At 59.7% G+C, this 24,504-nt stretch overlaps 3 protein-coding genes and 1 long non-coding RNA gene across 13 annotated transcripts; 1 reads left to right on the top strand and 3 right to left on the bottom strand.

Moving 5' to 3' along the window:
* Window positions 1-234: 234 nt before the first annotated feature.
* On the bottom strand, window positions 235-10,259 carry NAT14 (N-acetyltransferase 14 (putative)). Of its 5 annotated transcripts, none has more exons than XM_047711249.1 (3): window positions 10,134-10,259; window positions 2,115-2,230; window positions 235-1,336 (listed from the first exon to the last, which is right to left on the bottom strand). In XM_047711249.1, exons 2-3 carry the CDS (start codon window positions 2,184-2,186, stop codon window positions 788-790), a joined length of 621 nt encoding a protein of 206 aa, XP_047567205.1. In that variant the 5' UTR covers window positions 2,187-2,230; window positions 10,134-10,259; the 3' UTR covers window positions 235-787. The 5 variants fall into 5 exon arrangements, with proteins under 5 accessions (XP_047567205.1, XP_047567206.1, XP_047567204.1 ...); XM_047711250.1 differs by lacking the exon at window positions 10,134-10,259 and adding an exon at window positions 2,895-2,944; XM_047711248.1 differs by lacking the exon at window positions 10,134-10,259 and adding an exon at window positions 2,629-2,807.
* On the bottom strand, window positions 3,394-10,263 carry ZNF628 (zinc finger protein 628). 6 transcript variants are annotated; one of them, XM_047711242.1, is made up of 2 exons: window positions 10,134-10,263; window positions 3,394-6,660 (listed from the first exon to the last, which is right to left on the bottom strand). In XM_047711242.1, exon 2 carries the CDS (start codon window positions 6,653-6,655, stop codon window positions 3,527-3,529), a length of 3,129 nt encoding a protein of 1,042 aa, XP_047567198.1. In that variant the 5' UTR covers window positions 6,656-6,660; window positions 10,134-10,263; the 3' UTR covers window positions 3,394-3,526. The 6 variants fall into 6 exon arrangements, with proteins under 6 accessions (XP_047567198.1, XP_047567201.1, XP_047567200.1 ...); XM_047711245.1 differs by lacking the exon at window positions 10,134-10,263 and adding an exon at window positions 9,804-10,106; XM_047711244.1 differs by lacking the exon at window positions 10,134-10,263 and adding an exon at window positions 9,347-9,795.
* A 3,618-nt stretch (window positions 10,264-13,881) lies between these two features.
* On the bottom strand, window positions 13,882-24,360 carry LOC125089211 (uncharacterized). The gene is made up of 3 exons (XR_007123879.1): window positions 24,257-24,360; window positions 16,760-16,896; window positions 13,882-13,974 (listed from the first exon to the last, which is right to left on the bottom strand). It is a non-coding gene; the product is annotated as an uncharacterized LOC125089211 (long non-coding RNA).
* On the top strand, window positions 18,130-23,366 carry C17H19orf85 (chromosome 17 C19orf85 homolog). The gene is made up of 2 exons (XM_047711251.1): window positions 18,130-18,302; window positions 22,698-23,366. The coding sequence occupies exons 1-2, from the start codon at window positions 18,130-18,132 to the stop codon at window positions 23,152-23,154; spliced, it is 630 nt and encodes a 209-aa protein (XP_047567207.1). The 3' UTR covers window positions 23,155-23,366.
* Window positions 24,361-24,504: the final 144 nt, after the last annotated feature.

Raw genomic sequence — 24,504 nt, 5'->3', positions numbered from 1 at the left:
CCCCACCCCCCACTCTGCACCAGGCAGCTGTGAGTCGGAAAAAATTCGGTAATGGGGAGCGTGAGTCAGAGGGCTGGCAGGGAGCAGGGCTGCCGTGAGCTCACTGCCTCCCCTTCTCCCGGCCCAGCACCCCAGCAACAATTAATGTCAAGTCGGGAAACAGAGAAGCCGGACAGAAGGGGAGGCGCTCCGATGCAGACTGGAAAAGGCATCAGAGAGAGAGCTCTGCACACAGCAGTTTCAAGCTTTATTAACAATCGGTGCAAAAAACCAGATGGGTCTGGGGGCCCCTCTCGGCTCACCTTCCGGGGAGGGGCCCGGCGTGGGCAGCCTGGCACCCACCCTGTCCTGGCCAGGGCCTCCTTCTGGGTAGGCTACCCTCCTCTGCAAAGGCTCTGCTGACCCGCTCTGAGAAGTCAGTAAACCCCATCCCACTCCCAGGAGGGCCTCGTCCCTACTTGGGGTGCCCCTGCCACAAGTCCTACCCCATAGGGCGGGCCCGCTCTCCTCCTCCCCATCTCTCTCTCCCGGGCTCAGGCCTGGAACGCAAATGGTGCAACCTTGGCACCAGACTGAGGAGAGGTCTCAGTGCAGACAAAATCTGGGCTGGGAGCTGGACAGTTGACCTCTATGAAAAGTTCAGACGCTACAGGCAGACATTGGCCTGCGGTGGGGTATCTCGTCCTCTGCAGACCTGCTTCTGGCCCCGGGCAGGCTGGGTATCCACTGAGGGAGAACCTGCACACAGTCAGCACTCACAGTGCTCTCCCTCGCACGCGGTCCAGAGTCACAGGTCCTTGCTGAACTCCCTCACCAGCGTGTACCCCATGCAGCCCCAGCTCCCTTCAGCCTGGTAGCCACACCCCTCCAGCATCCCCGCCACCCCCCACGCTGCCACTGCCACGGGGACCACGAGCCGGGCCCGGGGCTCCCCCATGCCGCCTGCCCAGGCCCGTGCCCGGGATTCGGCAAAGGCCAGCAACCTCCGGCCCACACCTCGGCGGCGGTGCCAGCGAGAGACAGAGAGGCGGGTGACCCGGGCCCCGTCCCCAGCGCTGGAGCCTGGGGCCAGGGCCAGGACCCCACACACATCGCCCGAGCTACGCACGGCCACCCAGGGGCCCCCCAGGCCGCCTGGCGGAGGCAGCGAGCCCCATCGGGCCCGCAGGCCCAGCTTCATGGCTGCCACAGCCAGGAACACGGGAAGGAGAAGGGCCAGGACGAAGGAGGCCAGGACGAATCGCAGGCCGCTGCTGGCCGCTGCCAGGAGGAGCAGGGCTGGTGGCCGCGTCAGAGCGTGGAGGGCCACTCGGTTCTCTGTGTCCTTCACACCTGCCTGCGGGCGGAAGGCGCTCTCAGCCGAGGTCCTGGGCCTTCCCTCCCACCAGGGTCCCGGTGCTATGGGACCTCCACGGAGAGGAGAGGGGGTGGGCTGTGCCCAGGCAGGGGCAAAGGGGTGGAGGAGAAGCGAAGGCGCTGTGATGGGGCCTGCAGCCAGGGAACAGGCAGGGAACAGCCCGCGTCTGCTCTGGGCTCCAGTAAACAGAGTGTCCGGCACACTGGGTCCTGAGCGAGTGAGTGAGGTGGGAGCTGTGGGGGACACAAGATGCAGGGGAGCTGCAGGTGTGAGGCTGAGCCCAGAACAGGACAGGGGACTGGTCCAGTTCCGAGGAGCAGCATTCTCTGGGCGGCAGGAGGTGGCGCCAGGTGGAGGCCCAAGGGCTCTGCTTGGCGAGTGCTGGGGAGGAGGCTGGCTCCTGTGGGCTGGCGGGGGGTGGGGGGGCGTTCAGGCGGTGGGTGGGCGCAGGGTGGGCTGAAGTCTGCAAAGGGGGTACAGAGCTGGTGCCACACGCATCTCACAGCCCTCCAGCTATGAAAACTTTTAAGTAATCTCTACGCCCAAAGTGGGGCTTGAACTCACGACCCCGCGGTCCCCACCGAACCAGCCAGGCGCCCCTAAAACCTTTTTGACCCCAAGGGTAGGAAGAAGGCACTAGGAAAGTCAGGGACCGAGCCAGGAAGCCTCTCCGGAGGAACGCATCCCGCTCCGGAAGTCGCGGCTGGCTCAGGCAGGTGTCCGGAGCCACTCACGAGGCGTCCCCGCCTGCTCTCACCTTCAGCATCTCCAGCACCAGGGGTCTCTCATCTTCCCTCATCTCCCGCACTGACAAGTGGCCGGGGGCCATGGCAGCCCCCAGGCTCCGGCGCCCCCGAGGGAGCAGGCGTGCACCTGGTGAGACAAACAGGCCGGCGTCAGTGAAGGGACCCCTCGTCCCCACAGCGCCCCAGGCATGGGGACCAGCAGCAGCAGGGTCCAGATGGGGACACTGGGGACGCTCGGGGCCCCCGAGCGAGGTTCCAGGCAGGACGGGATTCACCCTCCACCCCGCGACCTTTCTCAAGTCCCCCGGTCCCCCCCCCCCCCCCGCCCCGCTCTGCCCGCCGCGGTGCTCAGCGAATTCCCCGCAAAAACCCTGCAGATGCCAACACCCCGCGGCCCGGGCTCCCTCCCAGGCTCCGGGCTGCCCTGGGGAGTCAGCGGAACTCCCCCCGCCCCCAAACAGCCAGGGCCTGGACCACGCTCCCTGCCCCACAGGCGTCCCCGACCCGCGTCGCGGGAGCAGGCACCGCAAGAACCTCCGCAGGTCGCCTCAATCCTTCCACTAGGTGTGGGGGCAGCAGGGTCGGGAAGGGGTCGCTTGCGGAAGTGACGTCACGCTCGCGCTCGAAGGGGGCGGGGCCCGCACCCTGCCTTAGCAACGGTTGCCAAGCATCCCGGCCGGGGCGGGCGGGTGGCCGGGTGGCCGGGGAGGGACCGGAGCGGGGAGCGGCGACCCCGGCGGAGTTGGGGCAGAGGGAGGAGCCGTCGCGGGGCCGGGCAGGACGGTACTTACGCGGCCGGCAGAGGAGACACGCACGATGGCGGTTGCTAAGCAAGCTGCGAGGCGGGTGGGGGCCGGCGACCGGAGCGCACCAGTTCTCCTGGCTCTGCGGCCTTCGCGGGAGGGTCCGCGTCCCGCGCTCCCGGCTCCCAAACTCAGATCCGACCCCGGGACCCTCCACCCAAGCCACCTGGGCTTTCTCTCAGGGACCTTTGGGACAGGGATTCCCACCCACCCATTTTCCAGATGAGGGGACCGGCGGGGTGACTGACAGCGAACAAGTGGCACAACCCGGATTCTAGATCTCCGCTCTTCCCCACTCTAGTGACCACCGCGCCTCCTCTTTTTGGAGAACAAACAGAACCTCACTTAGAAGTGTCTGGCTCCCAATCGCAAAGTCAGTCCCCTGAGAGCCAGGAAGCAATAGAGAATAAGACTCCGAGCTCCCAAGCGGTGGCTACCGCCGTGACGTTGCCCCCACCGCAGCCGCCCCCAAGAGAACAAGACCGCGGAGAGGAGATTCTGGTCTTTATTAGCAAGCCCAGCCCGCAGCTCCCCTGCCCCCCTGCACAGCCCAGCCCAGTCCAGCCCAAGCAGGGAGTCCGGGTCTCTGTGTGGGGCCCTCAAGAACCCAGTGGTTCTTTTCAAAATGTGTGCACCAGCTGGACTGCGGGCAGAGTCTGGACAATCTGGATAGAGGGCAGGCCCTGTGGGGGCATGCCTCCGGGGGCAGCGCCAGTGGGTACCACTTGGACCATCTGGGAGGTGGGTGCCGTGGAGATGCTCACTGGAGCAGAGGCTTGGCCGGGTGGTGGAGGGGTCAGCAGCTGCAGTGTGGGAGCTCCTCCCCCACCGGGGCTGTTCTCCAGCAGCTCCGTGGCCGGTGCGCTGCGGATGATGAGCAGTTTCTGTCCCGGTGGGCCTGGGGCAGGAGGCTCTGCCAGCCCAGTGGGGAGGGTCTCTACCTCCTGCACACATAGCTGGGTCTGCTCGCCATCTGCCCCGCTCAGCACCAGGACGCTCTGCAACCCCTCATCTGTCTGCAGTGTCTCGAAGAGGACATCCTGGACGACGCCAGTACTGGCGTCACCATCACCGGGCTCCCCGGGGCCAGGGCCCGCCAGCAGCTCCTCAGCTGTACCACTCTGAACCACCAGCAGGTTGGGGGCCTCAGTGGTCACTGCTCCCCCACTGGGATTGGAGAGCTGGCCTGCCACAGGCTGGAGCTGGACCGTGGTCACCTCCTGAGCCGGCTGGAGCTGGACCGTGGTCACCTCCTGGGCTGGCTGGAGCTGGACCGCGGTCACTTCCGGGGCTGGCCGGAGGGGCTGGAGCTGGACCCCACTCACTTCCTGTGCCCCTGCCTCCCCACCCCCTACATTCTGTAGAACGATGAGGCTCTGCCCTCCCCCGCTGGCCCCTGCGTTGCCCCCGCTCTGAACCCCCAGTCCCCCAGGACCTGGCAGCCATACTACTCCAGGCGCCTGGCCAGATTTTCCTGCTGCTAGTGGGCCCTGCCTACCGCGGCTGCTCCCGGCACCAGGACTGGACGAGGGCAGCAGGATGAGCTTGGGGGGAGCCGGTGGGGGCGGTGGAGTGGGTGGCTGGACGCTGCTGGGGATGAGTTGCAGGCCCTGGGCAGTCTGCACCAGGAGAAAAGTCTGGGAGTTGGGGGCTGCCTGGCCTGGGGGCGGGGCCGGAGCCGGGCCCCCTGCCACTTCGAGGGAGAGCGTGGCCTGGAGGTGCGGGAGAACATGGACGTCTTGGGTGGCAGACGCGGCTGGGGCGGCAGCCAGCGGGGCGGGGGGCTGGGAGCCGGCGGCGGGGGCTGTGGGGCCGGCGGCGACCGTGGGCGCGGGGGCGTGCGTCCTCAGGTGCCGCTGCAGGTAGGCCGCCATGACGAAGCTGCGGCCGCACACAGGGCAGGCAAAGGGGCGCTCGGCGGAGTGCGTGCGCTGGTGCAGCAGCAGGTTGGACGAGTGCGTGAAGGTCTTGGGGCAGAGCGGGCAGCGGAAGGGCCGCTCGCCCGTGTGCACGCGCTGGTGCTGCCGCAGGTTGGAGGTCTGCGCGAAGCTCTTGCCGCACACGCCGCAGGCGTGGGGCCGCTCGCCCGTGTGCACGTGCCGGTGGCGCCGCAGGCACGACGTGTTCCGGAAGGCCTTGCCGCACTCCCCGCAGGCGTAGGGCCGCTCGCCCGAGTGCAGCCGCAGGTGGTACTGGTAGTGCGAGGACCACTTGAACGTGAGGCCGCACTGGCCACACGTGAAGGCTCGCAGGCCCGTGTGCACGCGCTGGTGGATGGCCAGCAGCGAGGAGCGCTTGAAGGCCTTGCCGCACTCGCCGCACTGGTAGGGCCGCTCGCCCGTGTGGTCCCGCAGGTGGTAGCGCAGCCCCGAGGAGCCCTTGAAGGCCTTGCCACACTCCGCACATTTGTAGGGCCGCTCAGTGCCCGCGGGGGCGGGCGCCGGCGCGGCGGCAGCAGCGGCGGGTGGGGCGGCGGCGGCTGGGGCCAGGGGCTCCTGGGGACAGGTGACCTCGGCAGCCTCCGCCTGGGGGGGCGGGCGCCCGGCAGCCGCCTCTTCCACGTGGCACTGCTGGTGCGCCAGGAGGCTGGCCAGCTGCGGGAAGGCACCGTCGCAGCTGCCACAGCGGAACGCCTGCCCGCCTGCCGCGCCGTGGCTGTGCTGGTGGCGGGAGAGGCCGGCCACCGTCCGGAAGGACTTCCCGCACGGGAGGCAGGCGAAGCCGGGGGCTGCGGAGGCAGGCGGGGGCTGTGGTGCGGGGGCCGGCGGGGACTGGGAGGGCGGCGGGGCGGGGTCTGCCTTGGGCACCGTGGTGGCGTGCCCGTCCTGGGGTGGGGTGGCGGCCTCGGGCCCAGGGCAGGGCTGGTGCTCTAGGAGCAGCTCCTCGCTGCCGAAGCCCAGCTCGCAGCCCTCGCAGCGGTACACCAGCTCCACCGTGGTCTCCGCCGCAGCCAGAAAGAGCTCCGGCACCACGGGGGGAGGCGCAGGCGGCGGCGGCGGCGGGGGCGCGTGCAAGTAGGCATCCGACACCAAGACCTTGGCGCCGGGCTCGTGCTGCGGTGGGGCGGCGGCAGCGGCCGAGCCGTGGGTGCGCTGGTGCAGCAGCAGATTGGACGAGTGCGTGAAGGTCTTGGGGCAGAGCGGGCAGCGGAAGGGCCGCTCGCCCGTGTGCACGCGCTGGTGCTGCCGCAGGTTGGTGCTCTGGGTGAAGCTCTTGCCGCACACGCCGCAGGTGTAGGGCCGCTCTCCCGTGTGCACGTGCCGGTGACGCCGCAGGCTGGACGAGTTCTTGAAGGCCTTGGGGCAGTCGGGACACGGGTAGGGCCGCTCGCCCGTGTGCTGCCGCAGGTGGTACTGATAGTGTGAAGACCACTTGAAGGCCAGGCCGCACTGGCCGCACGTGAAGGCCCGCAGGCCCGTGTGCACACTGCGGTGTATCTGCAGCAGCGAGGAGCGCTTGAAGGCCTTGGGGCAGTCGGGGCACTGGTAGGGCCGCTCACCCGTGTGGCCCCGCTGGTGGTAGAGCAGGGCGGACGAGCCCTTGAAGGCCTTGGGGCAGTCAGGGCACTTGTAGGGCCGCTCGCCCGTGTGCGTGCGCTGGTGGTGGAGGAGCCGAGATGACCACCGGAACGACTTGCCACACTCCCCACACTCATACTGGGCCGCCGGGGTGGGGGCCGTGGGGCCGGGCTTCTCCCCGGGCCCCTCGGTGGTAGAGGCGGGTGCCATGTCTGCGTGGGAGCCGACCATCACACCTGGCGGGGGATTCTGGGTCAGGGGAAGGCGGGAGCTCACCCCACCTCCACCCAGACACCCCATCTTCTCAACCTGGCCATACACCTTTGCCCCGGAAGAGGCAGACAGGACCACCCCAGCCCCCCAGCCAGGGATAGGGAGACTCCCTTAAGATCAGGGCCCCTAGTGGTCCAGGTCTGCCCCAGTGCAAGGTTTTAGGTGCTGAAAACAGAAAGTTCTGGAAAATTGGGAGGAGTGCTCACCAGCCATAGGATGCTGGCCATCCCCTGCAGGCCAGACAAGTCTGAGAAAGCTGTGCGTGGTCTTTAGGAGGCCCAGCACTTCCCCTAGGACTAAGCTCCTTCCCTCTACAGATCGGCACTGTCCTTGAAGAAGCCTGGGGTCTCTCTAGCACACTGGCATCTGACACTTGACCCTTCTCCCTCTAAAACCTCATCTTCCATCCCACCTCAGTACCAGTTCCCACCAGTTCCGAATGCCACTGTAGCTAAAGCCCTGCAAGCATTCCATCCTCCACCATGCCCCATCCTGCTCACCTTCTCCCTTTTGGGTATTAATCAAAGATCCCTAACCTCCCCCAGACCCGTAATGGCTCTGCACCCACCACCCCATCCACATCTTCACTTCCTGCCTAGCTGCAGTCTCCCTTTTTAAAAAATTTTTTATTTTAAGATTTTTCTTAAAGATCTATTTATTTATTTGAGAGAGAGAGAGAGACAGCCTGCACAAGCAGTAGGGGTAGAGGGGGAGAGAATCTCAAGCAGATTCCCTGCTGAGCGTGGAGCCTGATGTGGGCCTTGATCTCATGACGCTGAGATCATGACCTTCGCCGAAACCAGGAGTCAGCTGCTCAACCGGCTGTGCCACCCAGGTGCCCCGAGATTTTATTTTTTAGGTAATGCCTAGCCCGATGTGCGGCTTGAACTCACAGCTCCGTGATCAAGGGCTGAGCACTCTACCGACCGAGCCAGTGGGCGGCCTTGGCTTCAGTCTCCCTTTGCGCTCTCGCCCGAGCATCTCAAAGTTCCCGGCACCGCTCACACTGCCCTCCTCTGTCCATTCACCACACACACTCCCACCCAGCAGGTGGTACTGGACGTGCCTCTGCTCCCCTCAAACCTCTATCCCTCCCCCTCCTCCTCTTAGCAGGTGACCTTGCCAGTGAGAACATAAAAGCAAGCAGAAGAGACGTTCCCATGTTCCAACTGCAAAAGCAGTGATTGTCAAGGAGAATGAATGACTCTCCCATCCCAGGGGACGATGCCTGGAGACCCGAGCTGTCACCTGGAGGGGCTGGTGCTCCCGGCATCCGGTGAGGGGAAACCAGGGATGCTGCTGGACACCCTCCAGTGCACAGGACAGGCCTCCACAGCACTGAACACCACTAGCGCTGAACTGAGAATTCCAGAACTACCCCGTCCCCTGCCTGCTGCTGGCCCAGGGACTCTGACTTCCCACCTACAACTTTTCCTTATCTCCCAGACTGCTTCAGTGTATCCACGAGCTGCATCTCTCCTCTTTAAAACAAACAACAAAACCCCTCAACTTACCACCCCCTCCAGCTATGGCCTTATTTCTCCCCACCCCTTTTGCAACAAAGCAACTCCAAGTGCTGTCAAAGTGCGCCCGGGTGGCTCAGTCAGTCAGGCGTCTGCCTTCAGCTGTGGTCCTGATCTCGGGGTCCTGGGATCAAACCCCGCACTGGGCTCTCGGCTTAGCAGGGAGTCAGCTTCTCCCTCTCACTCTCCCTCTGCGTTCTCTCTTTTTCTCAAATGAAAACAAAACAAAAAGCGTGTGTTTTCCCCTCTCAAACCGCATCACTCAGATGCACCTCCCCTGACTCCACTCCTGGCCTCCTCGGGGCTGAACTGCAAGGTCTCTGCTCCTTACCTACTCTCCTCACCTTGAGGCACTGATGCCTTTTCACCTCCCTGACTTGTGAACTGAGCCCCGGGCTCTGCCCATCCTTGTCCTCTTCCTCATCCACACTGTCTCCCAAGGAGCCCCCACTCGTTCTCAGATCTCAGTCTGTATCTCTATCTGACCCCATCTCCTCTGAACTCTAATCCCTCTGCTACACTGTGCCATATGGACGCCCCACAGACAACTCAAACTTAACATGCCCCAAATCTAACTTGGGGGGGTTCACTCCTGCTTGCCTCATTCTTCACCCACAATCTCCCTCCCTGAAAAGCCACTCGGCCCTTCCCCAGGCATCGCCTCTTCTCTCACCACCTATGCCCAACCCATCGGCGGGCTCTCCTGTCCCAGCACGAACATATCTGGAATGTGGCCACTTCTCTGAGTCCCCCATTGCCACCTTTGTCCAGGGCCTTCCTCCTAGGCAGCGGCAACACCCTCCTAAAACAGATCTCCATGCTCCCAGCCCTACCCCAGTGTGCGCCCAGCACAGAGGCTGCGGGGAACTTGCCAAAGGCCTCTACAGCTCCCACTTCAGAGAAGACAGATGTCTTGCAGGAGCCTGCAGACTTCCCATGCCCTTGGCCGCCTCCCTCCCTGACCTCCCTCTAGCCTCTCACACCACCCAGGCCCCCCGCCAGGGACCACCCCCTTCCTGCCAGGGTGCTTGCTGACATGTCACCGCAGAGGCATTCCCTGCCCCCGACGTAGACTTGCCACCCCTCCAACACTCCCCGTTCTCTACAGCACTTATCACCTCCCAACCTGCTTCTCATCAGGGTTTCCAACGCTCAGCCCTGTTGAGATGTGGGGCTGGCCAGTGCCGGGGGCCTACCCCGAGGGCTGTGGGGCGCTCGGCAGCATCCCTAGCCCTCTGCCCGCTAAATCGAGTGGCATCTTAGTCACTGCCGCACTCCAGCGCCTAAATCAACGTCTGGCAGAGCGAGCCCTGCGAAGATGTGTCCTGAATGAAAAAGGCCGGGCATCCCCTTTGGAGGGGCTATCAAGATTCCCTTTAATACGATGAGCGTCCTCTTTAAAATGGAAGCAAATCCTTTTACGAGAAGCTGCACGTGCCTCTCGGAAGGCCGAGCAGGCCTTAAACGAGAGCGGTCCGCCCTGGGCCGAGCCAGACCCAACCTGCCCAAAGCCCGACCACACCCTCCCATCAGGCCGACTTCCCCTTTAAGAGGCTGCTCCCGCAGTTCCCACCGAACTCCACCTTTGCTGAGCTAAGCTAGAGGGGGCTTCGAAGCCACCAGGGCTCAGAAGCTACCCCGTCGATGTCCGGGACACTGTCCGCGACCTTTCTACAAGAGGGCCCGTCCTTAGAGAAGAAAAAGCGGGAAGCCGCGGAGAACGCACAACCTGACCCGCCCCTCTAAAAGCAGCCCTTGCCCTTTAAGAGGGCGGAGCCCGCCTAGCGGACGGAAGTCGGAGGTGAAGTAGCGCCCTTCCCTTTAAGGCGTCCCTTCCGGTTTCACGCTCGCCGTTTCCCCAACGTCTCCGCCCTCCGGCCCCTCCCCCCACCCCCACCCCTCCGGTCTCTCACCTGCGGCCCCGACCGGGGGAATGAGCGGGGGAGACCTAGGGCCTTCCCGCGGGGGCCGACGGGAAGACGGGGCCCCGGCAGCGGCGGGACGGGAGTGGGGGCCTGAGAGGGGGGCGGGGGCGCGCTCCCTCCCAACGGCCCCCGGCGCGAGGCACCCAACCTTTATCGGCGGCCTCTCGCGCACACAAACCCCGACGTCGCCGTTGGCGCGTCACGACGCCACGTGCGCCGAGGCCCCGCCTCGCCCCTCCCGTTGGCCGGCGGTGGTCGCTCCTTCCGTAGCGTAAGCGGCGCGCGGCATTGTGGGAGTTGTAGTTCATGCCCGGCCCCCAACTACATGGTCGTTTCGGAAGTCAGCGCAAGGCCTGGGAAGGCCGGGCCTGGACGTGGGGTGGCCTGTTCCCCTTTTTGACTATCGATTCTCCCTCTCTATCCAGAATCCCTCTGCGGCACCTTGGTTTGCGACGGCCTCGCCGGCCAGGGCTGTGATGCTTCCTGGCCTGGCCCCCAAGCCCCGATCTCTAATTGCCCCGTTGGGGAAACTGAGGCCACGAAGCTTCCTGCCCCGCAGAGGTCCCAGCGCTTGCGGTTCCTGGGCGTCTGCACACGAACCAGCTATGCCTTCTCTCTTTCGTGGCCTGGGACCCTAGGGAACCACTGAGCTGTCCCAGATCCCCACCCCTCCTTTCCACGACAGCCCAGGACGGCCTCAGGCTTTGAGCCATACCGGCTCTTGCAGGTCATCCAGTTCAGTTTCTCAACCATGGGACTCGTAACATCTGTGCCAGACCGTTCCTTGTTGTGAGGGCCATCCTGAGCCTCATGGCGGGTGGAGCCTCCCTGTGCCCGGCCTCCACCTTTTCTCCCCCACATGTCCCCTGGTTGAGAACCACTGCTCCAGGACAATCCCCTCAGCCTCAGCTGTTTGTCGGACCAAGAGGCCCCTCCGCTCCTACCCCACACCTCCTCAACTCCTGCAGGAAAACCCGCCGTGCTGGGTGGGGTCCTGTTACAGGCCCAGCCTCACTCAGCCATGACTCACCGAGCATCCGCAGCAACCAGCAAGGGTCTGAGCGGAAGCAAGTGCTCCTCTTCATTGAATGAGCCTCCCAGGCGGTTTCCCAAGGCCCCCAGGCAGGCCCAAAGTCAGCTGTGACCGGAGCAGATGTGGACCTGCCCGGCCCTACAGGATGGCTTTTGCAGTCTCCAGTGAACTCGTGCATGGAAATCCTAGCATTCCAGCTTATCCTGAACATCCCTTTCACTTCAGCTTTTACCTCCTCTGCCAGAAAGGAAGCTGCCCAGGGACTGGCAGGGACACAGGAGCAGAGCTCTGAGCTTCTGAGGAATAGAGAGGGGAAGGCGAGAGTTGCAGGCACCAGGGTAGAGTTAGGAGGCTCGGGCTGGGGGGCGAAGGGGTGGTGTTGGTCACCACCTGCTTCTGGAGCTCCCCAACTCCCTAAGGTTGCTTCCAGATGGAGGACTCCACACTGGGTCAAGGTGTGGATGTGGAATGTATGGCCCAGCTGGCTGTGGGGAGAACCCAGGCCCACCTGCTTCATCTCAGGCCATTGGGGTCCGCAATAGTGAAAGGAGCTCTCCGTGCCAACAGAGCCCCAGCCAGCCCCCCTCTACCTGCCGGTCAGCAGGTACAATAAGAGAGGTGAGAGGGCAAAGTCCCGGCACCTGCCCTTGTCCGCCATCCCCTACCCTGGAGCCAGAAAGCAAGGAAAGGTTTTGAACCCAATGGCCTCAAGCAACTGGCTGTGCGGATTTACTGCTTTTTTCAAATAATAGTAGCCAGACACCGTGTAGAACCCTCTGCAAGGGGCCTCATGGGAGCTCAAACGGACAAGCAAACTGGGAGTCCAGGTGTCTGAGACACAGATAAGATCACAGGAAATCATCAGAGGGGCCCAGGTCAGGCCTTGTGGTGTCCAGACCCTCTGTCCTGATCCAGGCCCCTCCTGGGTCTTGTCTGTAGAGCCGGGCACAGAGCAATAGGGTGTGAGGGCCACAAAAGTCTTGTCGTGGTGAGTTTATATAAAATCTACAGGGGTGAGGGATGGCAATAAATAAGGAATAAACAAGTGATAATGTATGTCCCATTCTACATGCTGCTAAGAAAAATAAAGCAGGAGAGGTGGGTATGGGTGAGTGAAGACCTCTAGGAGTTTAAACGTGGAACCTAGCAAACACCACTGCAGACCCCTGGCGTTCTTGTTTCTGGCCAGCCACACCTTGCCCCCAGTGCTTTTGGGGGAGACTAACTCCGTCGACTAGATCAGGCATCTAATCCAGCCCCAGGCCCTCTGAGCCCCTGCCCTCCGCCTTAGCAGCCAGATGAACCATTCATCCTGGAGGACAGCTGGGAATGGGGACTGCAGGCTTTGAAGGTACCCAAGACCTACCTGACCCTTTTCAGGGACCACGGCTGTTACTCTTGCCCCAAAGGCCCCTGTGTCCCTCTCTGTCCACCAGCATCCCAAAGCTGCCAGCCAAGAAAGGGTTGGCAAGGATCTGCACTCCACCCACCCCCGATTCCAGAGAAAGGCAGCCCCACCCTCACAGGTGGTCAAAGGAGAAGAGAGACCCTGAGAGGAACTGGGGAGCCTGGACCTTTCCCTCTTCCTCACACTCCCCCCTCCCTTCCCTGACAGCCACACTGTGGGTCCTGGGAAATGTGTCCTGGGTTTCTGAAACAGTCCAGCTCCAAGGTGGCCCAGCCAGGATGAGAGCCTGGGCCTGCCCTCTTTGATCACAGGGTGGTGCCCCCACATGCTCAAGCCCTCCAAACCACATCCCTTTCCTCTGGAAGGAGGGGGCATGTGATGTTGGGCTATGCGGAATTAGATTTTGGTTTGGGCCACTCTGCCCATCACTCTGTCTTCGTGATGACCACCTGTGCTCCCTAGAGAGGAGAGGATTAGGGGCTGGGTTGACAGATGTCCCTGGAGCACCTGCTCCCCCTACACACACAGCAGGAGGCATAGGGACCAAAGACAGGACTCCCAGGGCCAGAGGCTAAAAATAAAATAACTTTTTTCATTTGAGTGCAGGAAAGAGAGCAGAGATGCACTTTAAGCAAGGTGGGGGGTGGGCAGGAGCCCAGAGGGTGGCCTATGCCTCCCACAGACTGAAGATGCTCCTTTCTGACATCTCTTGGGGTTCCCATGGGTGCCCAGCCAGCCCTGCCCGAATGGGCCTGTCTCAGGGAAGGAGTGTGATCCCTACTTGACTGGGGGGTAAGTAGAGGTCCTCTGAAGTCTCTTGGCCAGGCACAGAACCAGGAAGTGATGTGACATCCTGAACCAGGAAGTGATTCCTGTAACCCAGAAGTGATATAACCAGGAGTGTCTCCAGCCCTGGAGTCCACCCCCATCCAAGGCCCATCTAGCAGGTCCCCATGTGCATGGTCACATCCCAGTGCAGGGGCCAGAGGAGACTCCCTGGCAGTCACCCTGGGTCACACAGTCCCTTCTGTACAGGGAAAACACATCCCTCTGTTTTCAGTAAAAAAACGTGGACAGGGACAGATACGCACCAAAAGGCCTCCCCAGGGCGGCCACCTCTTTCCATGCCAATCCCCAGTGACCCTCGCCCTTGTACACCAAGTGCCTTTTCTTCAGGTGACAGTGGACATGCGGACATCACTCCCATGATAGGTTATGTGATATGGTGAAGGTGAAGGGATCTGGGCAGGTGCAGTCAAGGCTCCCTGTCATTTGATGTTAATCAAAAGGAAATGTAACAGTTAATTGTATGTGTCCACCTGACTGAGCCACAGGAAGCCCAGGTATCTGGTTAAACTCGATTTCTGAGTGTGTCTGTGAAGGTGTTTCTGGAAGAGAGAAGCATTTGCATCAGGAGAATGAGTAAAGCCAATGGCCCTCCCCACCGTGGGTGGCCATTACCCAATCCCCGGGCTGACTAGAACAAAAAGGTGCAGGAAGGCTCGATTCTCTCTCTACCTGACTGAGCAGGAAAGCTGATCTTTGCCTGCCCTCAGTGCTCCGTTCTCAGGCCTTCAGACCCAACCTGGAATCCACACCATCGGCTCTCTGGTTCTTGGGCCTTGGAAATACACACTGGCTTTCCTGGCCTCCAGCATGCAGATAGCAGATCATGGGACCTCCCCCATAATTGCATGAGCCAACACCATATAGCAGATCTCTTTGTATATAAAGTGTAAGATACATAACATCTCTGTCTGTCTCTCGATATAGAGCTAGAATAGACACAGATATAGATCCTATTGGTTCTGTTTCCCTGAAGAACGCTAATACAGAAAGGTTGTCCTGGGTGGGTCTGATATTATCAGGCGAGGTCTTTGAAACTGGGGCTAGAGGTGAGATGTGAAATGTCAGTTGATTCTGCCCTTGAAGCCATCTGCTTCCATGGGTTCTACAGATGAAAGGAAATGAGTTCTTCCACGTGAGCCCGGAAGAGGACCCCAACCTTGGACGAGACTGAAGCCCCAGCCTACACCTTGAACACAGCCTCATGAAGCCCTGACCAGAGGACCTGGTAAGCTGTGGTGCCTGGACTCCTGACCCATGGGAACTGTGAGAAAATCAGAGTATGTGATTTTAAGCCATGGTAATTGTGGTTCTTTGTGACACAACATAGATAACTAATATACTTCTTGTGTTCGTTTGCTGGGGCTGCCCTAACGAGGTCCCACAGGCTGGGTGGCTCGACCAACAGAAATTTATTTTCTTATATTTGAGACTAGAAGTCCAAGATCAAGGTGTCGGCAGGGTTGGTTTCTTCTGAGGCCTGCCTCCACAGCTTGTCTTCCCCCTGTGTCTTCACATGGTCTTCCCTGTACCTGTCCATGTCCAAATTTCCTCTTCTTATGAGGACACCAGGCATATTGGATTGGGCATAGACATATGACTTGAGTTTAGCTTAATTACCTCTTTAAAGACCTTATTTCTAGGGGTGCCTGGGTGGCTCTGTGGGTTAAGCCTCTGCCTTCAGCTCAGGTCATGATCTCAGGGTCCTGGGATGGAGCCCTGCATTTATGTGTCCACCTGACTGAGCCACAGGGAGGACTCTCTGCTCAGCGGGGAGCCTGCTTCCCCCTCTCACTCTCTGCCTGCCTCTCTGCCTACTTGTGATCTCAGTCAAATACATAAAATCTTTATTTTTTTAAAAGATTGTCTTTATTTATTTGACAGACAGATCACAAGTAGGCAGAGAGGCAGGCAGAGAGAGAGAGGGAAGCAGGCTCCCCACTGAGCAGAGAGCCAGATGCGGGGCTCGATCCCAGGACCCTGAGATCATGACCTGAGCTGAAGGCAGAGGCTTAATCCACTGAGCCACCCAGGCACCCCTGAGAGACAAGTTTTATCTGGGCTCCTGGCCTGATCCTGACACGTTAGTACCCCCCTCCGCATATTAGAGGGGGATTCGGGAGTGGGGTCTCTGCATTCCAGGTGCAGCGAGGCCGGGAAAGGAGGTTTGGGGCAGGGCCCTGAGGTCTAGGCAGAACGTCAGCTTCAAACCCTGCGTAGCTCCTCCTCATTCTTGCCTTCATAAGCCAACTCCTACCTGGCCTACAGAACCCTGGGGCTTCTGTCCACTTCTCTGATTTCACCTCTTCCTCTTGCTCCCTTTGCCTGCGAAGCTCCTGGCTGCCCTCTCTTCCACTCAGGCTGCAGGACAGTTGTCACCTTCTCAGACCTTCTCCCTCCCTCCCTCCCTCCCTCTCCACCCCTTCCCCATCCAAGCTCCATCACCCCAGACTGGTCTTTTCTTGTTCGTCGTGTGGTGTCTCCCTCCCAGGCTCCTCCGGGGACAGACTGTGCTTGTCCTGCTCACTGCAGGTTTTCAATCCATGTTAATTAAACAACTAAACGACCCCCTCCCCGGCTTACCCAGGACAAGGCAGGAGGAGAGGGGCCCGAAGGTGGGGGTGCGGCCGCTCCCGCCCGGCCTCGCAGCACTGCCCTGGGTGTGGGCGCCCCCTGGTGGAGCATCCCTGGGCCACAGCCGGAAGGGCGGGCGGCCCTAGCTGCGGTCCGACTCCACCTGCAGAGGGACAGAGCCGGCTAGCAGATGCTGTCCTTGGGTCCTGGTGGCGTGAGCCAGGCCAGGAAAGGTCACGCCCCAGCCATGCAGCGGCTGTCCTTGAACCTGACCCCGGACCTCCAGAGGGTCTCCTACCCCGTGGCCCCTTAGCCAAGGGACACTGTGCGGTCCCCTCTGGGCCTGAAAGTCACAGGACAGGAAAACTTCCAGGCTGTCCCACAACATCACATGCACGCCCAGGATGCGCACACACACGTGAACACACACACGCGCGCGCGGCTTGCCCAGGCCAAGGGACGGGGCCACAGACTGAGAGACCATGTAGAGACAGAGACGGTCAGAGAAGCTGAGAAGCACAGCCAAGCTGGGCGCTGCGGTCAGAGACAGTGAGGAGGAGAGGACAGGAGACACCCAAGGAGGGGGCTGGAGACCCTCAGAGGCACCCAAGGCAGACGCTCGGTGCCTGCTGCTGTCCCAGCCCCAGCCGGGACCGGCCTCTGTTACCGTCGCCCCCCAACTGACCCTGCCCACAAGGGTGTCCTGTCAGGGCCTCTGCTGCCTCAAGTTCAAATCCCAGCTTGGCCACTTACTTGCAGCGTGAGCTTGGAGACATCCGGGCGGCTCTGGAGCGGGAAAAGGTGCGGGGGACGGCTTCTGGCCTGGGGCCTCCAGAAGGAACGCAGCACTTCAGCTCAGAAGACCCATCTTGGACCTGTGACCCCCAGAACTGCAGAAGAATAAATGTAGGCGGTTTTAAGGCACCAGGTTTGTGGTAAATCGTACCCCGAGGACACTCCCACCCACTTCCCCCAGCGCAAACCTGCAACAACCCCCCAGAGCAAACACGGAGACACTGCTCTCCTGCCGCAGCCCAGACCAGGTACCCCACTCTGGCCAACGCCCTCCCAGAAACAAGAGGACCCCACTCCCGACGCCCCAGGAGCCAGCCTTTCCGCCCGCCATGTCCCAGCCTATTCTCTGCTTCCCCCAAATACCAAGGGCCCCCTAGTCCCTCAGTAAAATGCCTTCAGGGAAACCACACCCGTGTTTTCTCTTCCCCTCCCATGGCAGCAGCCAGGCTGTGCCAGGAACAATCCCTCCTGTCACCCACCTAAGCAACCAGGTCAGCCAGCATGTGTGCCCTGCCCCCTCCCTTGCTCACTCCTGCTCCAGCCAAAATGCAGGGTTTGGGGCTCAACCCCCACACAGAAGCCAACCCTTCCTGCTGGCTGGAGGCCTGGGGCACAGGCGAGCCCCCTCTCAGAGCCAGTTTCTCCAGGATGCCTGGCCAGAGCCCAGGAAGGCACGGGGTGGGGGTGTGGGGTTCTACAGCTGCAGGTGGGGGGGCAGATGTCCGTGGTCTGGTGCAGCTGGAGGCTCCCAACACCCTCCCAGGGAGCTGTGCCCCCTCCCTCCCAGCCTGCACCCAAGCCTCCTGCCGCCCCCTCCCCTCAATTCCCATTAAGGGTCCTCAACGCTAATCGATGTGGTTGACTCAGCCCCTGGCCTCGTCTCCTAATGAGGCCTTTGTGCCTGTAACTGGCTATCTCCAGGCGCTTTTCTCTGCCCCCCACCATGCTGCCCTGTCCCATATCCCAGGTCCAACTATGTGCTAATTGGGTCTCTGGGGAGGGACGCGCATAAAGCCCCCCCCTTTCTTTCCCGTATCAGCCCCCACCCACGAGTTCCTCGAAGCTCAGCATCCAAGCCTCCAGGAGGTAGGGATGGGGCTTAGGAAGGAGGACGGGTCCTAATTCCGGGGCGTGCCTCCTCCAACCAGAGCCCTGCCTCCCCTCCAGAGTTGGCCTGCCCCTCCCAAAGGCCCCCTCTCCTCCCGTGTGCTGTCTGCCTCCCTCCCCAGCCCTGCACTCCCAGCCCTGGCTGCTCCTCTCTCCTCTGAGTTGGGAGCTGCTTTCTGAGCAGCAGGAATATTGTGGAGAAGCGACTCTGTCCCCCAGCCATGCACCCCGGGGTGCCTGCAGCCCCTGCAGTCTCTGAGCCCAGCCCCCGGGAACTGTGTGCCTTCGTGAGTGGGGCCACTACCCACATGCTGCGCACTCTGCACCCCCGGCGGACCCGGCCCCCCAAAAGGAGGCCCAACCACAGGAGGTTTCTTCACAACCAGATCTGCAGGTGAGGAGGGCTGGAAGAGGGGGAGGTGGGCAGAGGGGGGTGGGGAGGGGCCAGACCACTCAGAGTGGGGGAGATGGGGCCCATATAGAACAGAGAGAAGGGGACCCTGGGAGGCAATCAACACTCAAGATGCATTTATTGAGCACTAACTGTGTCCCGGGCCCGTGAGATCCATCGTGCAAGGCAGACAGAAGCCCCTGCCTTCACAGAGCTTGGGCTCCACCAGGAAGGCGGCTGGTCAGGGACGGTGGATAAAGTGAGAGATACATGGATGGACCTCGAGAACATGATGCTGAGTGAAAGAAGCCCGACACGGAAGGCCACGTATCACCTGATGCCATTCATGTGAAACGTCCATAACAGGCAGGGCCAGAAAGCCCTGGAGTGGTGCTGGGGGAGGGGCTCAGGGCTGCTTTCTAGGGTGACAAAAAGTTCTGGAACAAATTAGAGGTGGTAGTCGCACATTGTGAAGGTACGAAATGCCACTGAATTGCACACTTTAAAGTGGCCCGTTTTAAGTTCTGTGAATTTTACCTCCATTTTTAAAAATTATATGGCATGCTATGAAGTGGCAAAGGCTATGGATGGCATGCTGGGGGAGGACTGGCCTTTTAGGTAAAGTGGGTAAGGCTCTATGAAGAAGGTGGCAACTGAGCCAAGACCTGAGTGAAGCCAGGGAATAAGACTGTGGATGCCTGAGGGAAGCGCATTCCAGGCAAGAGACAGCCCTGTGTAAAGGCCCTGAGGCAGGAACACCGCTAGAATGTCTGAGAACAAGTATGGCTGGAGCAGAGTGCAAGGGGGAGGGAAACAGAAAGAAGGAGATCCCCATTTAGGATTATACCATTCAGCCTCTGGGCCTTTGCACATCTGTACCCTTTGTGAAGCAATGTCCTTCCCTGTCTCTGGGAATGTAGAAGGGGACCTGAACTCCTTCAGGTCTGTGCTCACGCTTGTCCCTCTCACACTCCACCCAGCCCCATCCCACCTTGCCCTGTGCTCTCCCCTCCTGCTGTAACAGTAACCTGCTTAAGAGCACCTGCTGTGGGCCCAGTCTATGACACTAAGGGTTTGACATACAATATGTCACTTAACACTCCTAGTAAATCTGCTCAGTAGGTTGACTTTGTCCCTACATTACAAACAGGAGGCTCAGAGAGATTCGACAACTTATCCAAACTACATAGTTGAAGAATGGATTCAACCCGGGCTCTATACCACTTTGCTGTCCTGCCTGGATCCAGCCTCTCTGGAACTTGGGATGATGATGATGATGATCACATGACAATGACGATCATCACATGACAATGACAATGATGTGATGATGGTGGTGATTACGATGATGGTGGTGGTGATGGTGATGGTGATGATGGCGATGATGACGGTGGTGGTGATGGTGGTAGTGATGGTGATAATGGTGATGGTGATGATGGTGATGATGGTGATAATGATGACGGTGATGACGATGGTGAAGGTGGTGATGATGGTGGTGGTAATGGTGATGGTGGTGATGGTGATGGTGTGATGATGGTGATAATGATGGTGATGATGCTGGTGATGATGGTGAAGGTGGTGACGATGGTGGTGGTAATGGTGATGGTGGTGGTGATGGTGATGACGGCGGTGATGATGGTGGTGGTGATGGTGGTGATGGTGACGGTGATGATGGTGACGGTGGTGATGGTGATGGTGATGATGGTGATGATGGTGGTGTTTGTTCTAAGCACTTTAGTATAAACTTACCACACTCACTCACAATGAACATTAATCCCCCATAATAACCCTAGGAGGTAGATGCTATTATAATCCTCATTTTTCAGATGAGGAAACTGAGGCACAGAGAGGTAAAGTGACTTGCCCAAGGACCTGCTTTTCTCAAAGCAGGTTTTTCTCCCCACCAGCCTAGAACGTTGCTCGGAGAGGTATTGGAATCCAGTCTGAGTAAATAGGAGCCTGGTCCCACCTAACTCCTGCCTCCGCACTACAAGCGCCTTTCTCCAGGATGCCCAGTCCTGGCCACGCCCAGAATGGTCCCGGCCACCACCCTACACACCCATTATTGAAGGGGAAAACACGCATCTCTTCAAAGAGGGTCCAGCGCTACTTCCTAGAGCCTTCTCACTGCTCTTCAGCCCCTCATCAACCACTCCAGGACCCTCCCCATCTCCAACCCCATCTGGGTTCCCTGCCCACCTCCAGTCCGGACCTTGGGCTGATGCCAGCCTCTCACCTCCCAGGCTCCCCATCTACTCTTCCCCATCAGCCTCCCTGCTCCCCCAGGACCAACTTCTCCCCTGTAGCATCCCAGACATGCCCAGCCCCATGCATGGCTCTGCCACACGCTCCCTGGAGACCCAGGCCACCCACGAGTTGCCTCATGGGCAGCCCGGGGAAGCTCTGCAGCATATCCCCCTGAGCACCCAGCCTCGACCTGAGAAAATCCAGGTCAGAGGCAAACTATCCTCTGCACCTTCCCACCCACGTCCTCCTCCTCCCTCCAGATCCCCTCAGGCCCTGCTCCCTCAAGGGCCCCCTCTCACCCGTGCATGTGGATTTTTGACTTTTTATTGTGAAGAACTTCCAACCTACAGAAAAGTCAAGACAGCGGTCTGACACAACAGTTCTCAAAAAGTGGTCCCCAGACCCGCAGCATCAGCCCCTCAGCACGGCGTGGGCGTGTGCCAGAGACACAGATCCGTGGACACCACCCCAGGACTGCAGAACCCAAACCTCGGGGGCCCAAGGGCCTGTGTTGCCAAAGCCCTCCAGATGTTCCGTTGTGCACTCAAGTTTGAGAACCGCTGGTCTAAAGATCACTCACGTACCATCAATCAGACTTCACTGCCCATAACATCTTAGCCTATTCCCTTCCTCTATCTTCTTAAAATAGCTCAAGCGAATCACAAATGTCATGACTCTTCAGCCCTAAATGTCATTTATACTGAGTCTGTTCAAGTCAACTCCTCCTCTCTCTCTTCCCACCCCCATCCTGTGCCATTTAACCTGACCTCCCATTTCTGAACATTTTCCCTGGGGACTCAGAGCAAAGCTATTCTCCCTGGCATCAAAGAGAGTTCTGGAGTGGCAGCTCACACTAATTTATTTATGAGCCTTTTTTCTTGGGGTAAAATAGACGTACAGTTCATTGAGTACATAGAGTTCATAGAGTGTACAGTTCATTGGTGTTTTGTATATTCATAATGTTTTGCAAGCAATTACCTCTATTGGGTTCCAGAACATTTTCATCCCCCTCAAGGAGATCTCATACCCATTGCTAGTCGTTCCCATGCCCCCTCCCCCAGCACCGACAGCCACCAGTCCACTTCCTGTCTCCAGGGACTGGTCTATTCTGGACATTTCACGTCAACAGAAGCATACAATGTCAGCTACCCGTTTAAGCAAAACCTCTGCTGGAAGTTTAGCAACTACAAGAAATGCACACAGTACCAGCGTAGAGCTTGACGAATTTCCCCAAAGGGAACCCACTAGTGTAAACAACATTCAGATCCAGGAACAGGGCCCTTCTTGCTGCCAGAGGTGCTCATGGGGTCTCCTTCCCGTAAGCTGCCCTCCTGATTTCGCATGTTCTAAGGCACTGAGGGTTCAACCTCCAGCCTATGAATTTCAGGGAGACGTAACTGAGCCCATCACCGTTTGTGAGATCTGTCCACACAGTTCTTGAGGGGTAGGAACGCTAAGGGGAGACCAGTGCAGTGGCTATTGTGGTCATCCAGATGGGAAATGATGGAGACTTCACCAAGGATTGGTAGAGATGTGGAGGTGGGCAGATTCAAGAGCTCTGTACGGAGCGGAATCCACAGGGCGTCACTGTTACACATGCCACCCAGCCCACGGCATGCCTTGTGTGGAAGACACTTTTTTTTTTTTTTAAAAGATTTTATTTATCCATTTGACAGAGAGAAATCACAAGTAGGCAGAGAGGCAGGCAGAGAGAGAGGAGGAAGCAGGCTCCCTGCCGAGCAGAAAGCCCGATGCGGGGCTTGAACCCAGGACCTGGGATCATGACCTGAGCCGAAAGCAGTGGCTTAACCCACTGAGCCACCCAGGCGCCCCTGGAAGACACTTTTTAAGGCACCCTTTCCTTCAGATGTTTTTTACTTTTATATGTTGGGATGTGGCCATAATAAGTCTAAATGTCAAAAATGTGCATTGTCCTGAACCAGAGGTGCCGCCTTGTGCAGTACACAACCCCCACAGCTGTTCAGAGCTCCCCTGTGAACGGGGTTAGAAAAACTGATTCGTCAGACTCAAGAAAGTGAAACCAGGTAGCTCAGAGTAGAAAAATGGAGAGGAGGAGAAGGGAAAAACTGGTCCTGGGATGGCAGACGGGGGCGGGGGGATGCTTCATGGCTAGTAATGCTTGTCTCCCTGCAGGCAGTTTGCCAAGATTGAAGCTGCCACCCAGGAGCTGGCCCTGTCTATCCTGTCCCAGGAGGCACCTCCACAGAGACCTCCGCCCCGAAGACCACCCCCGCCGCCTCCGTCCCCCTTCCTGGGGGTGGCCTGTGCTGTGGCTCCCACCGAGGCACCCTATGCCAGCCCCAGCCTGAGCCTCGCGGCCCTGGACGCCTCCACCCTAGACCTCTTTGATGATATTGCACTCACCTCAGAGTGTCCCTCAGGGCCATCTGAGTTGTCCTGCTGCACTTGGGGCCAGCCAGACCTGAGGCAGGCTTCACATTTCTATAATCCCCCACCCCCTCCCTCAAATGCCCTGGAGGGTGTGGACGGGCCCTGGGCTTCTGAGGTGGATTGGGTGGGCAGGTGGGAGGTGCCCTGTGCCTGCCATTCTCAGGGAATCCCTGAGGGCTGGGGGACCTGCTCCCCATAATGTTCAACCACGACCCAACCCAGGCCCACCGCCCCCAGACAAATCAGAGGCCACCCTTACGATAGCTCAACAGCTGCCCCCAGGAGCCCCCTGCCCTGTCCACTCCCCTCCCGGCAACTCCTGGGAGCATGAGCCACCCCCGGACTCCTCCCACCTCAGACCACATCTTCTGCTCACCCAGGTCCCCCAAATCTGCCTCTGCCAAGGTGTCCCCTTACACTCTCCCTCCCCCACCTTCTCCCTTCTTTCTTCCCAGCCCCATCTCTGCAGTGTCTGCTGCTCCAGCCTCCTCACCTTGGCTCATTTCTGCCTAATGTCTGGTCTTGTCTCATTTATTCCCAAATATGTACCGAGCACCCACCATGTGTCAGGCCCCATCTAGGTGCCGAGGATTCAGCAGTGAGTAAACAGACAAGATGTCAGCATCTAAGGGGGTGGGGCACGGGTACGGGTAGGGGGGAACTGACAATGAGGACATTTGTACATTTTTTTAACGCAAGATAAATTTCCGATTTCAGATTGGAATTAGTGCTGTGAAGAAAATAAAAGAGAAACTTGACTGAGTGGCTGTTTGACATCAGGTGGTCAAGGAAAGCCTTGAATGACAAGGAGGGGTTTAAGCAAAGTTCTGGGGCTCCAGGAAACAGCATGTGCAAAGGCCCTGAGGTGGGCTGGAGCAGTGTGAGCAGGGCAAGTGGTAAGAGATGTGGTCAGAGAGGTTCACAAAGGCAAACAAGAAATGGGAATAGTTTGGATTTTATTCCAAGGCTGATGGGGGAATTCTCTCCCCAACTCTTCCTCAGCCCCATTTCCAAGTACAGAGTCTAAATATTACAGACACCACGCAAAACAAACAAACTGCCAAACACCACCCTAGGAGGCAGGTACCGTAGGGAAGGAGAAACTGAGGCTGAGCAGGGTAGGGAGGGCTTAAGTCACTTTCCTGGAAAGTGGTCGGGTCTCTTGATAAGTTCCTGTCTCTAGCCACCCACAAGCGCCAGCGTTCGAACCCCAGGCCTGCCTCTGCCCTGGGTACGCTCCTCCCTCCCTGTTCCTGGGCCTCCCAGGACTTGTATGGACAATGGGGGTGGCCGCTTCCCACCTGTCCAGCTGGAGTTCGCTCTAGGAACCCAATGGCGCTGTTCCGCCCCGGGCCCGCCACTCACGGCCTTTGCGGCTCCCCATTGGTGGAGGCGCTGCCTTCCCGCCCCCTCCCGCAGGCGGGCCAGTCACGCTCTCAACGTTGCCAGCGTGCCCGGCACCGCCCCTCCACGGAGAGCGAAACAGCCTCGCCCGTGGATTGGCCGGCCGCAGGGGCGGGACCGAGCTTGGCGAGCGCCGATTGGGCGG

Source organism: Lutra lutra, chromosome 17 (genome assembly GCF_902655055.1).
Source record: "Lutra lutra chromosome 17, mLutLut1.2, whole genome shotgun sequence".
In the NCBI taxonomy this organism is placed as follows: domain Eukaryota; kingdom Metazoa; phylum Chordata; class Mammalia; order Carnivora; family Mustelidae; genus Lutra; species Lutra lutra.
This window is presented reverse-complemented; position numbering and strand designations above follow the sequence as displayed.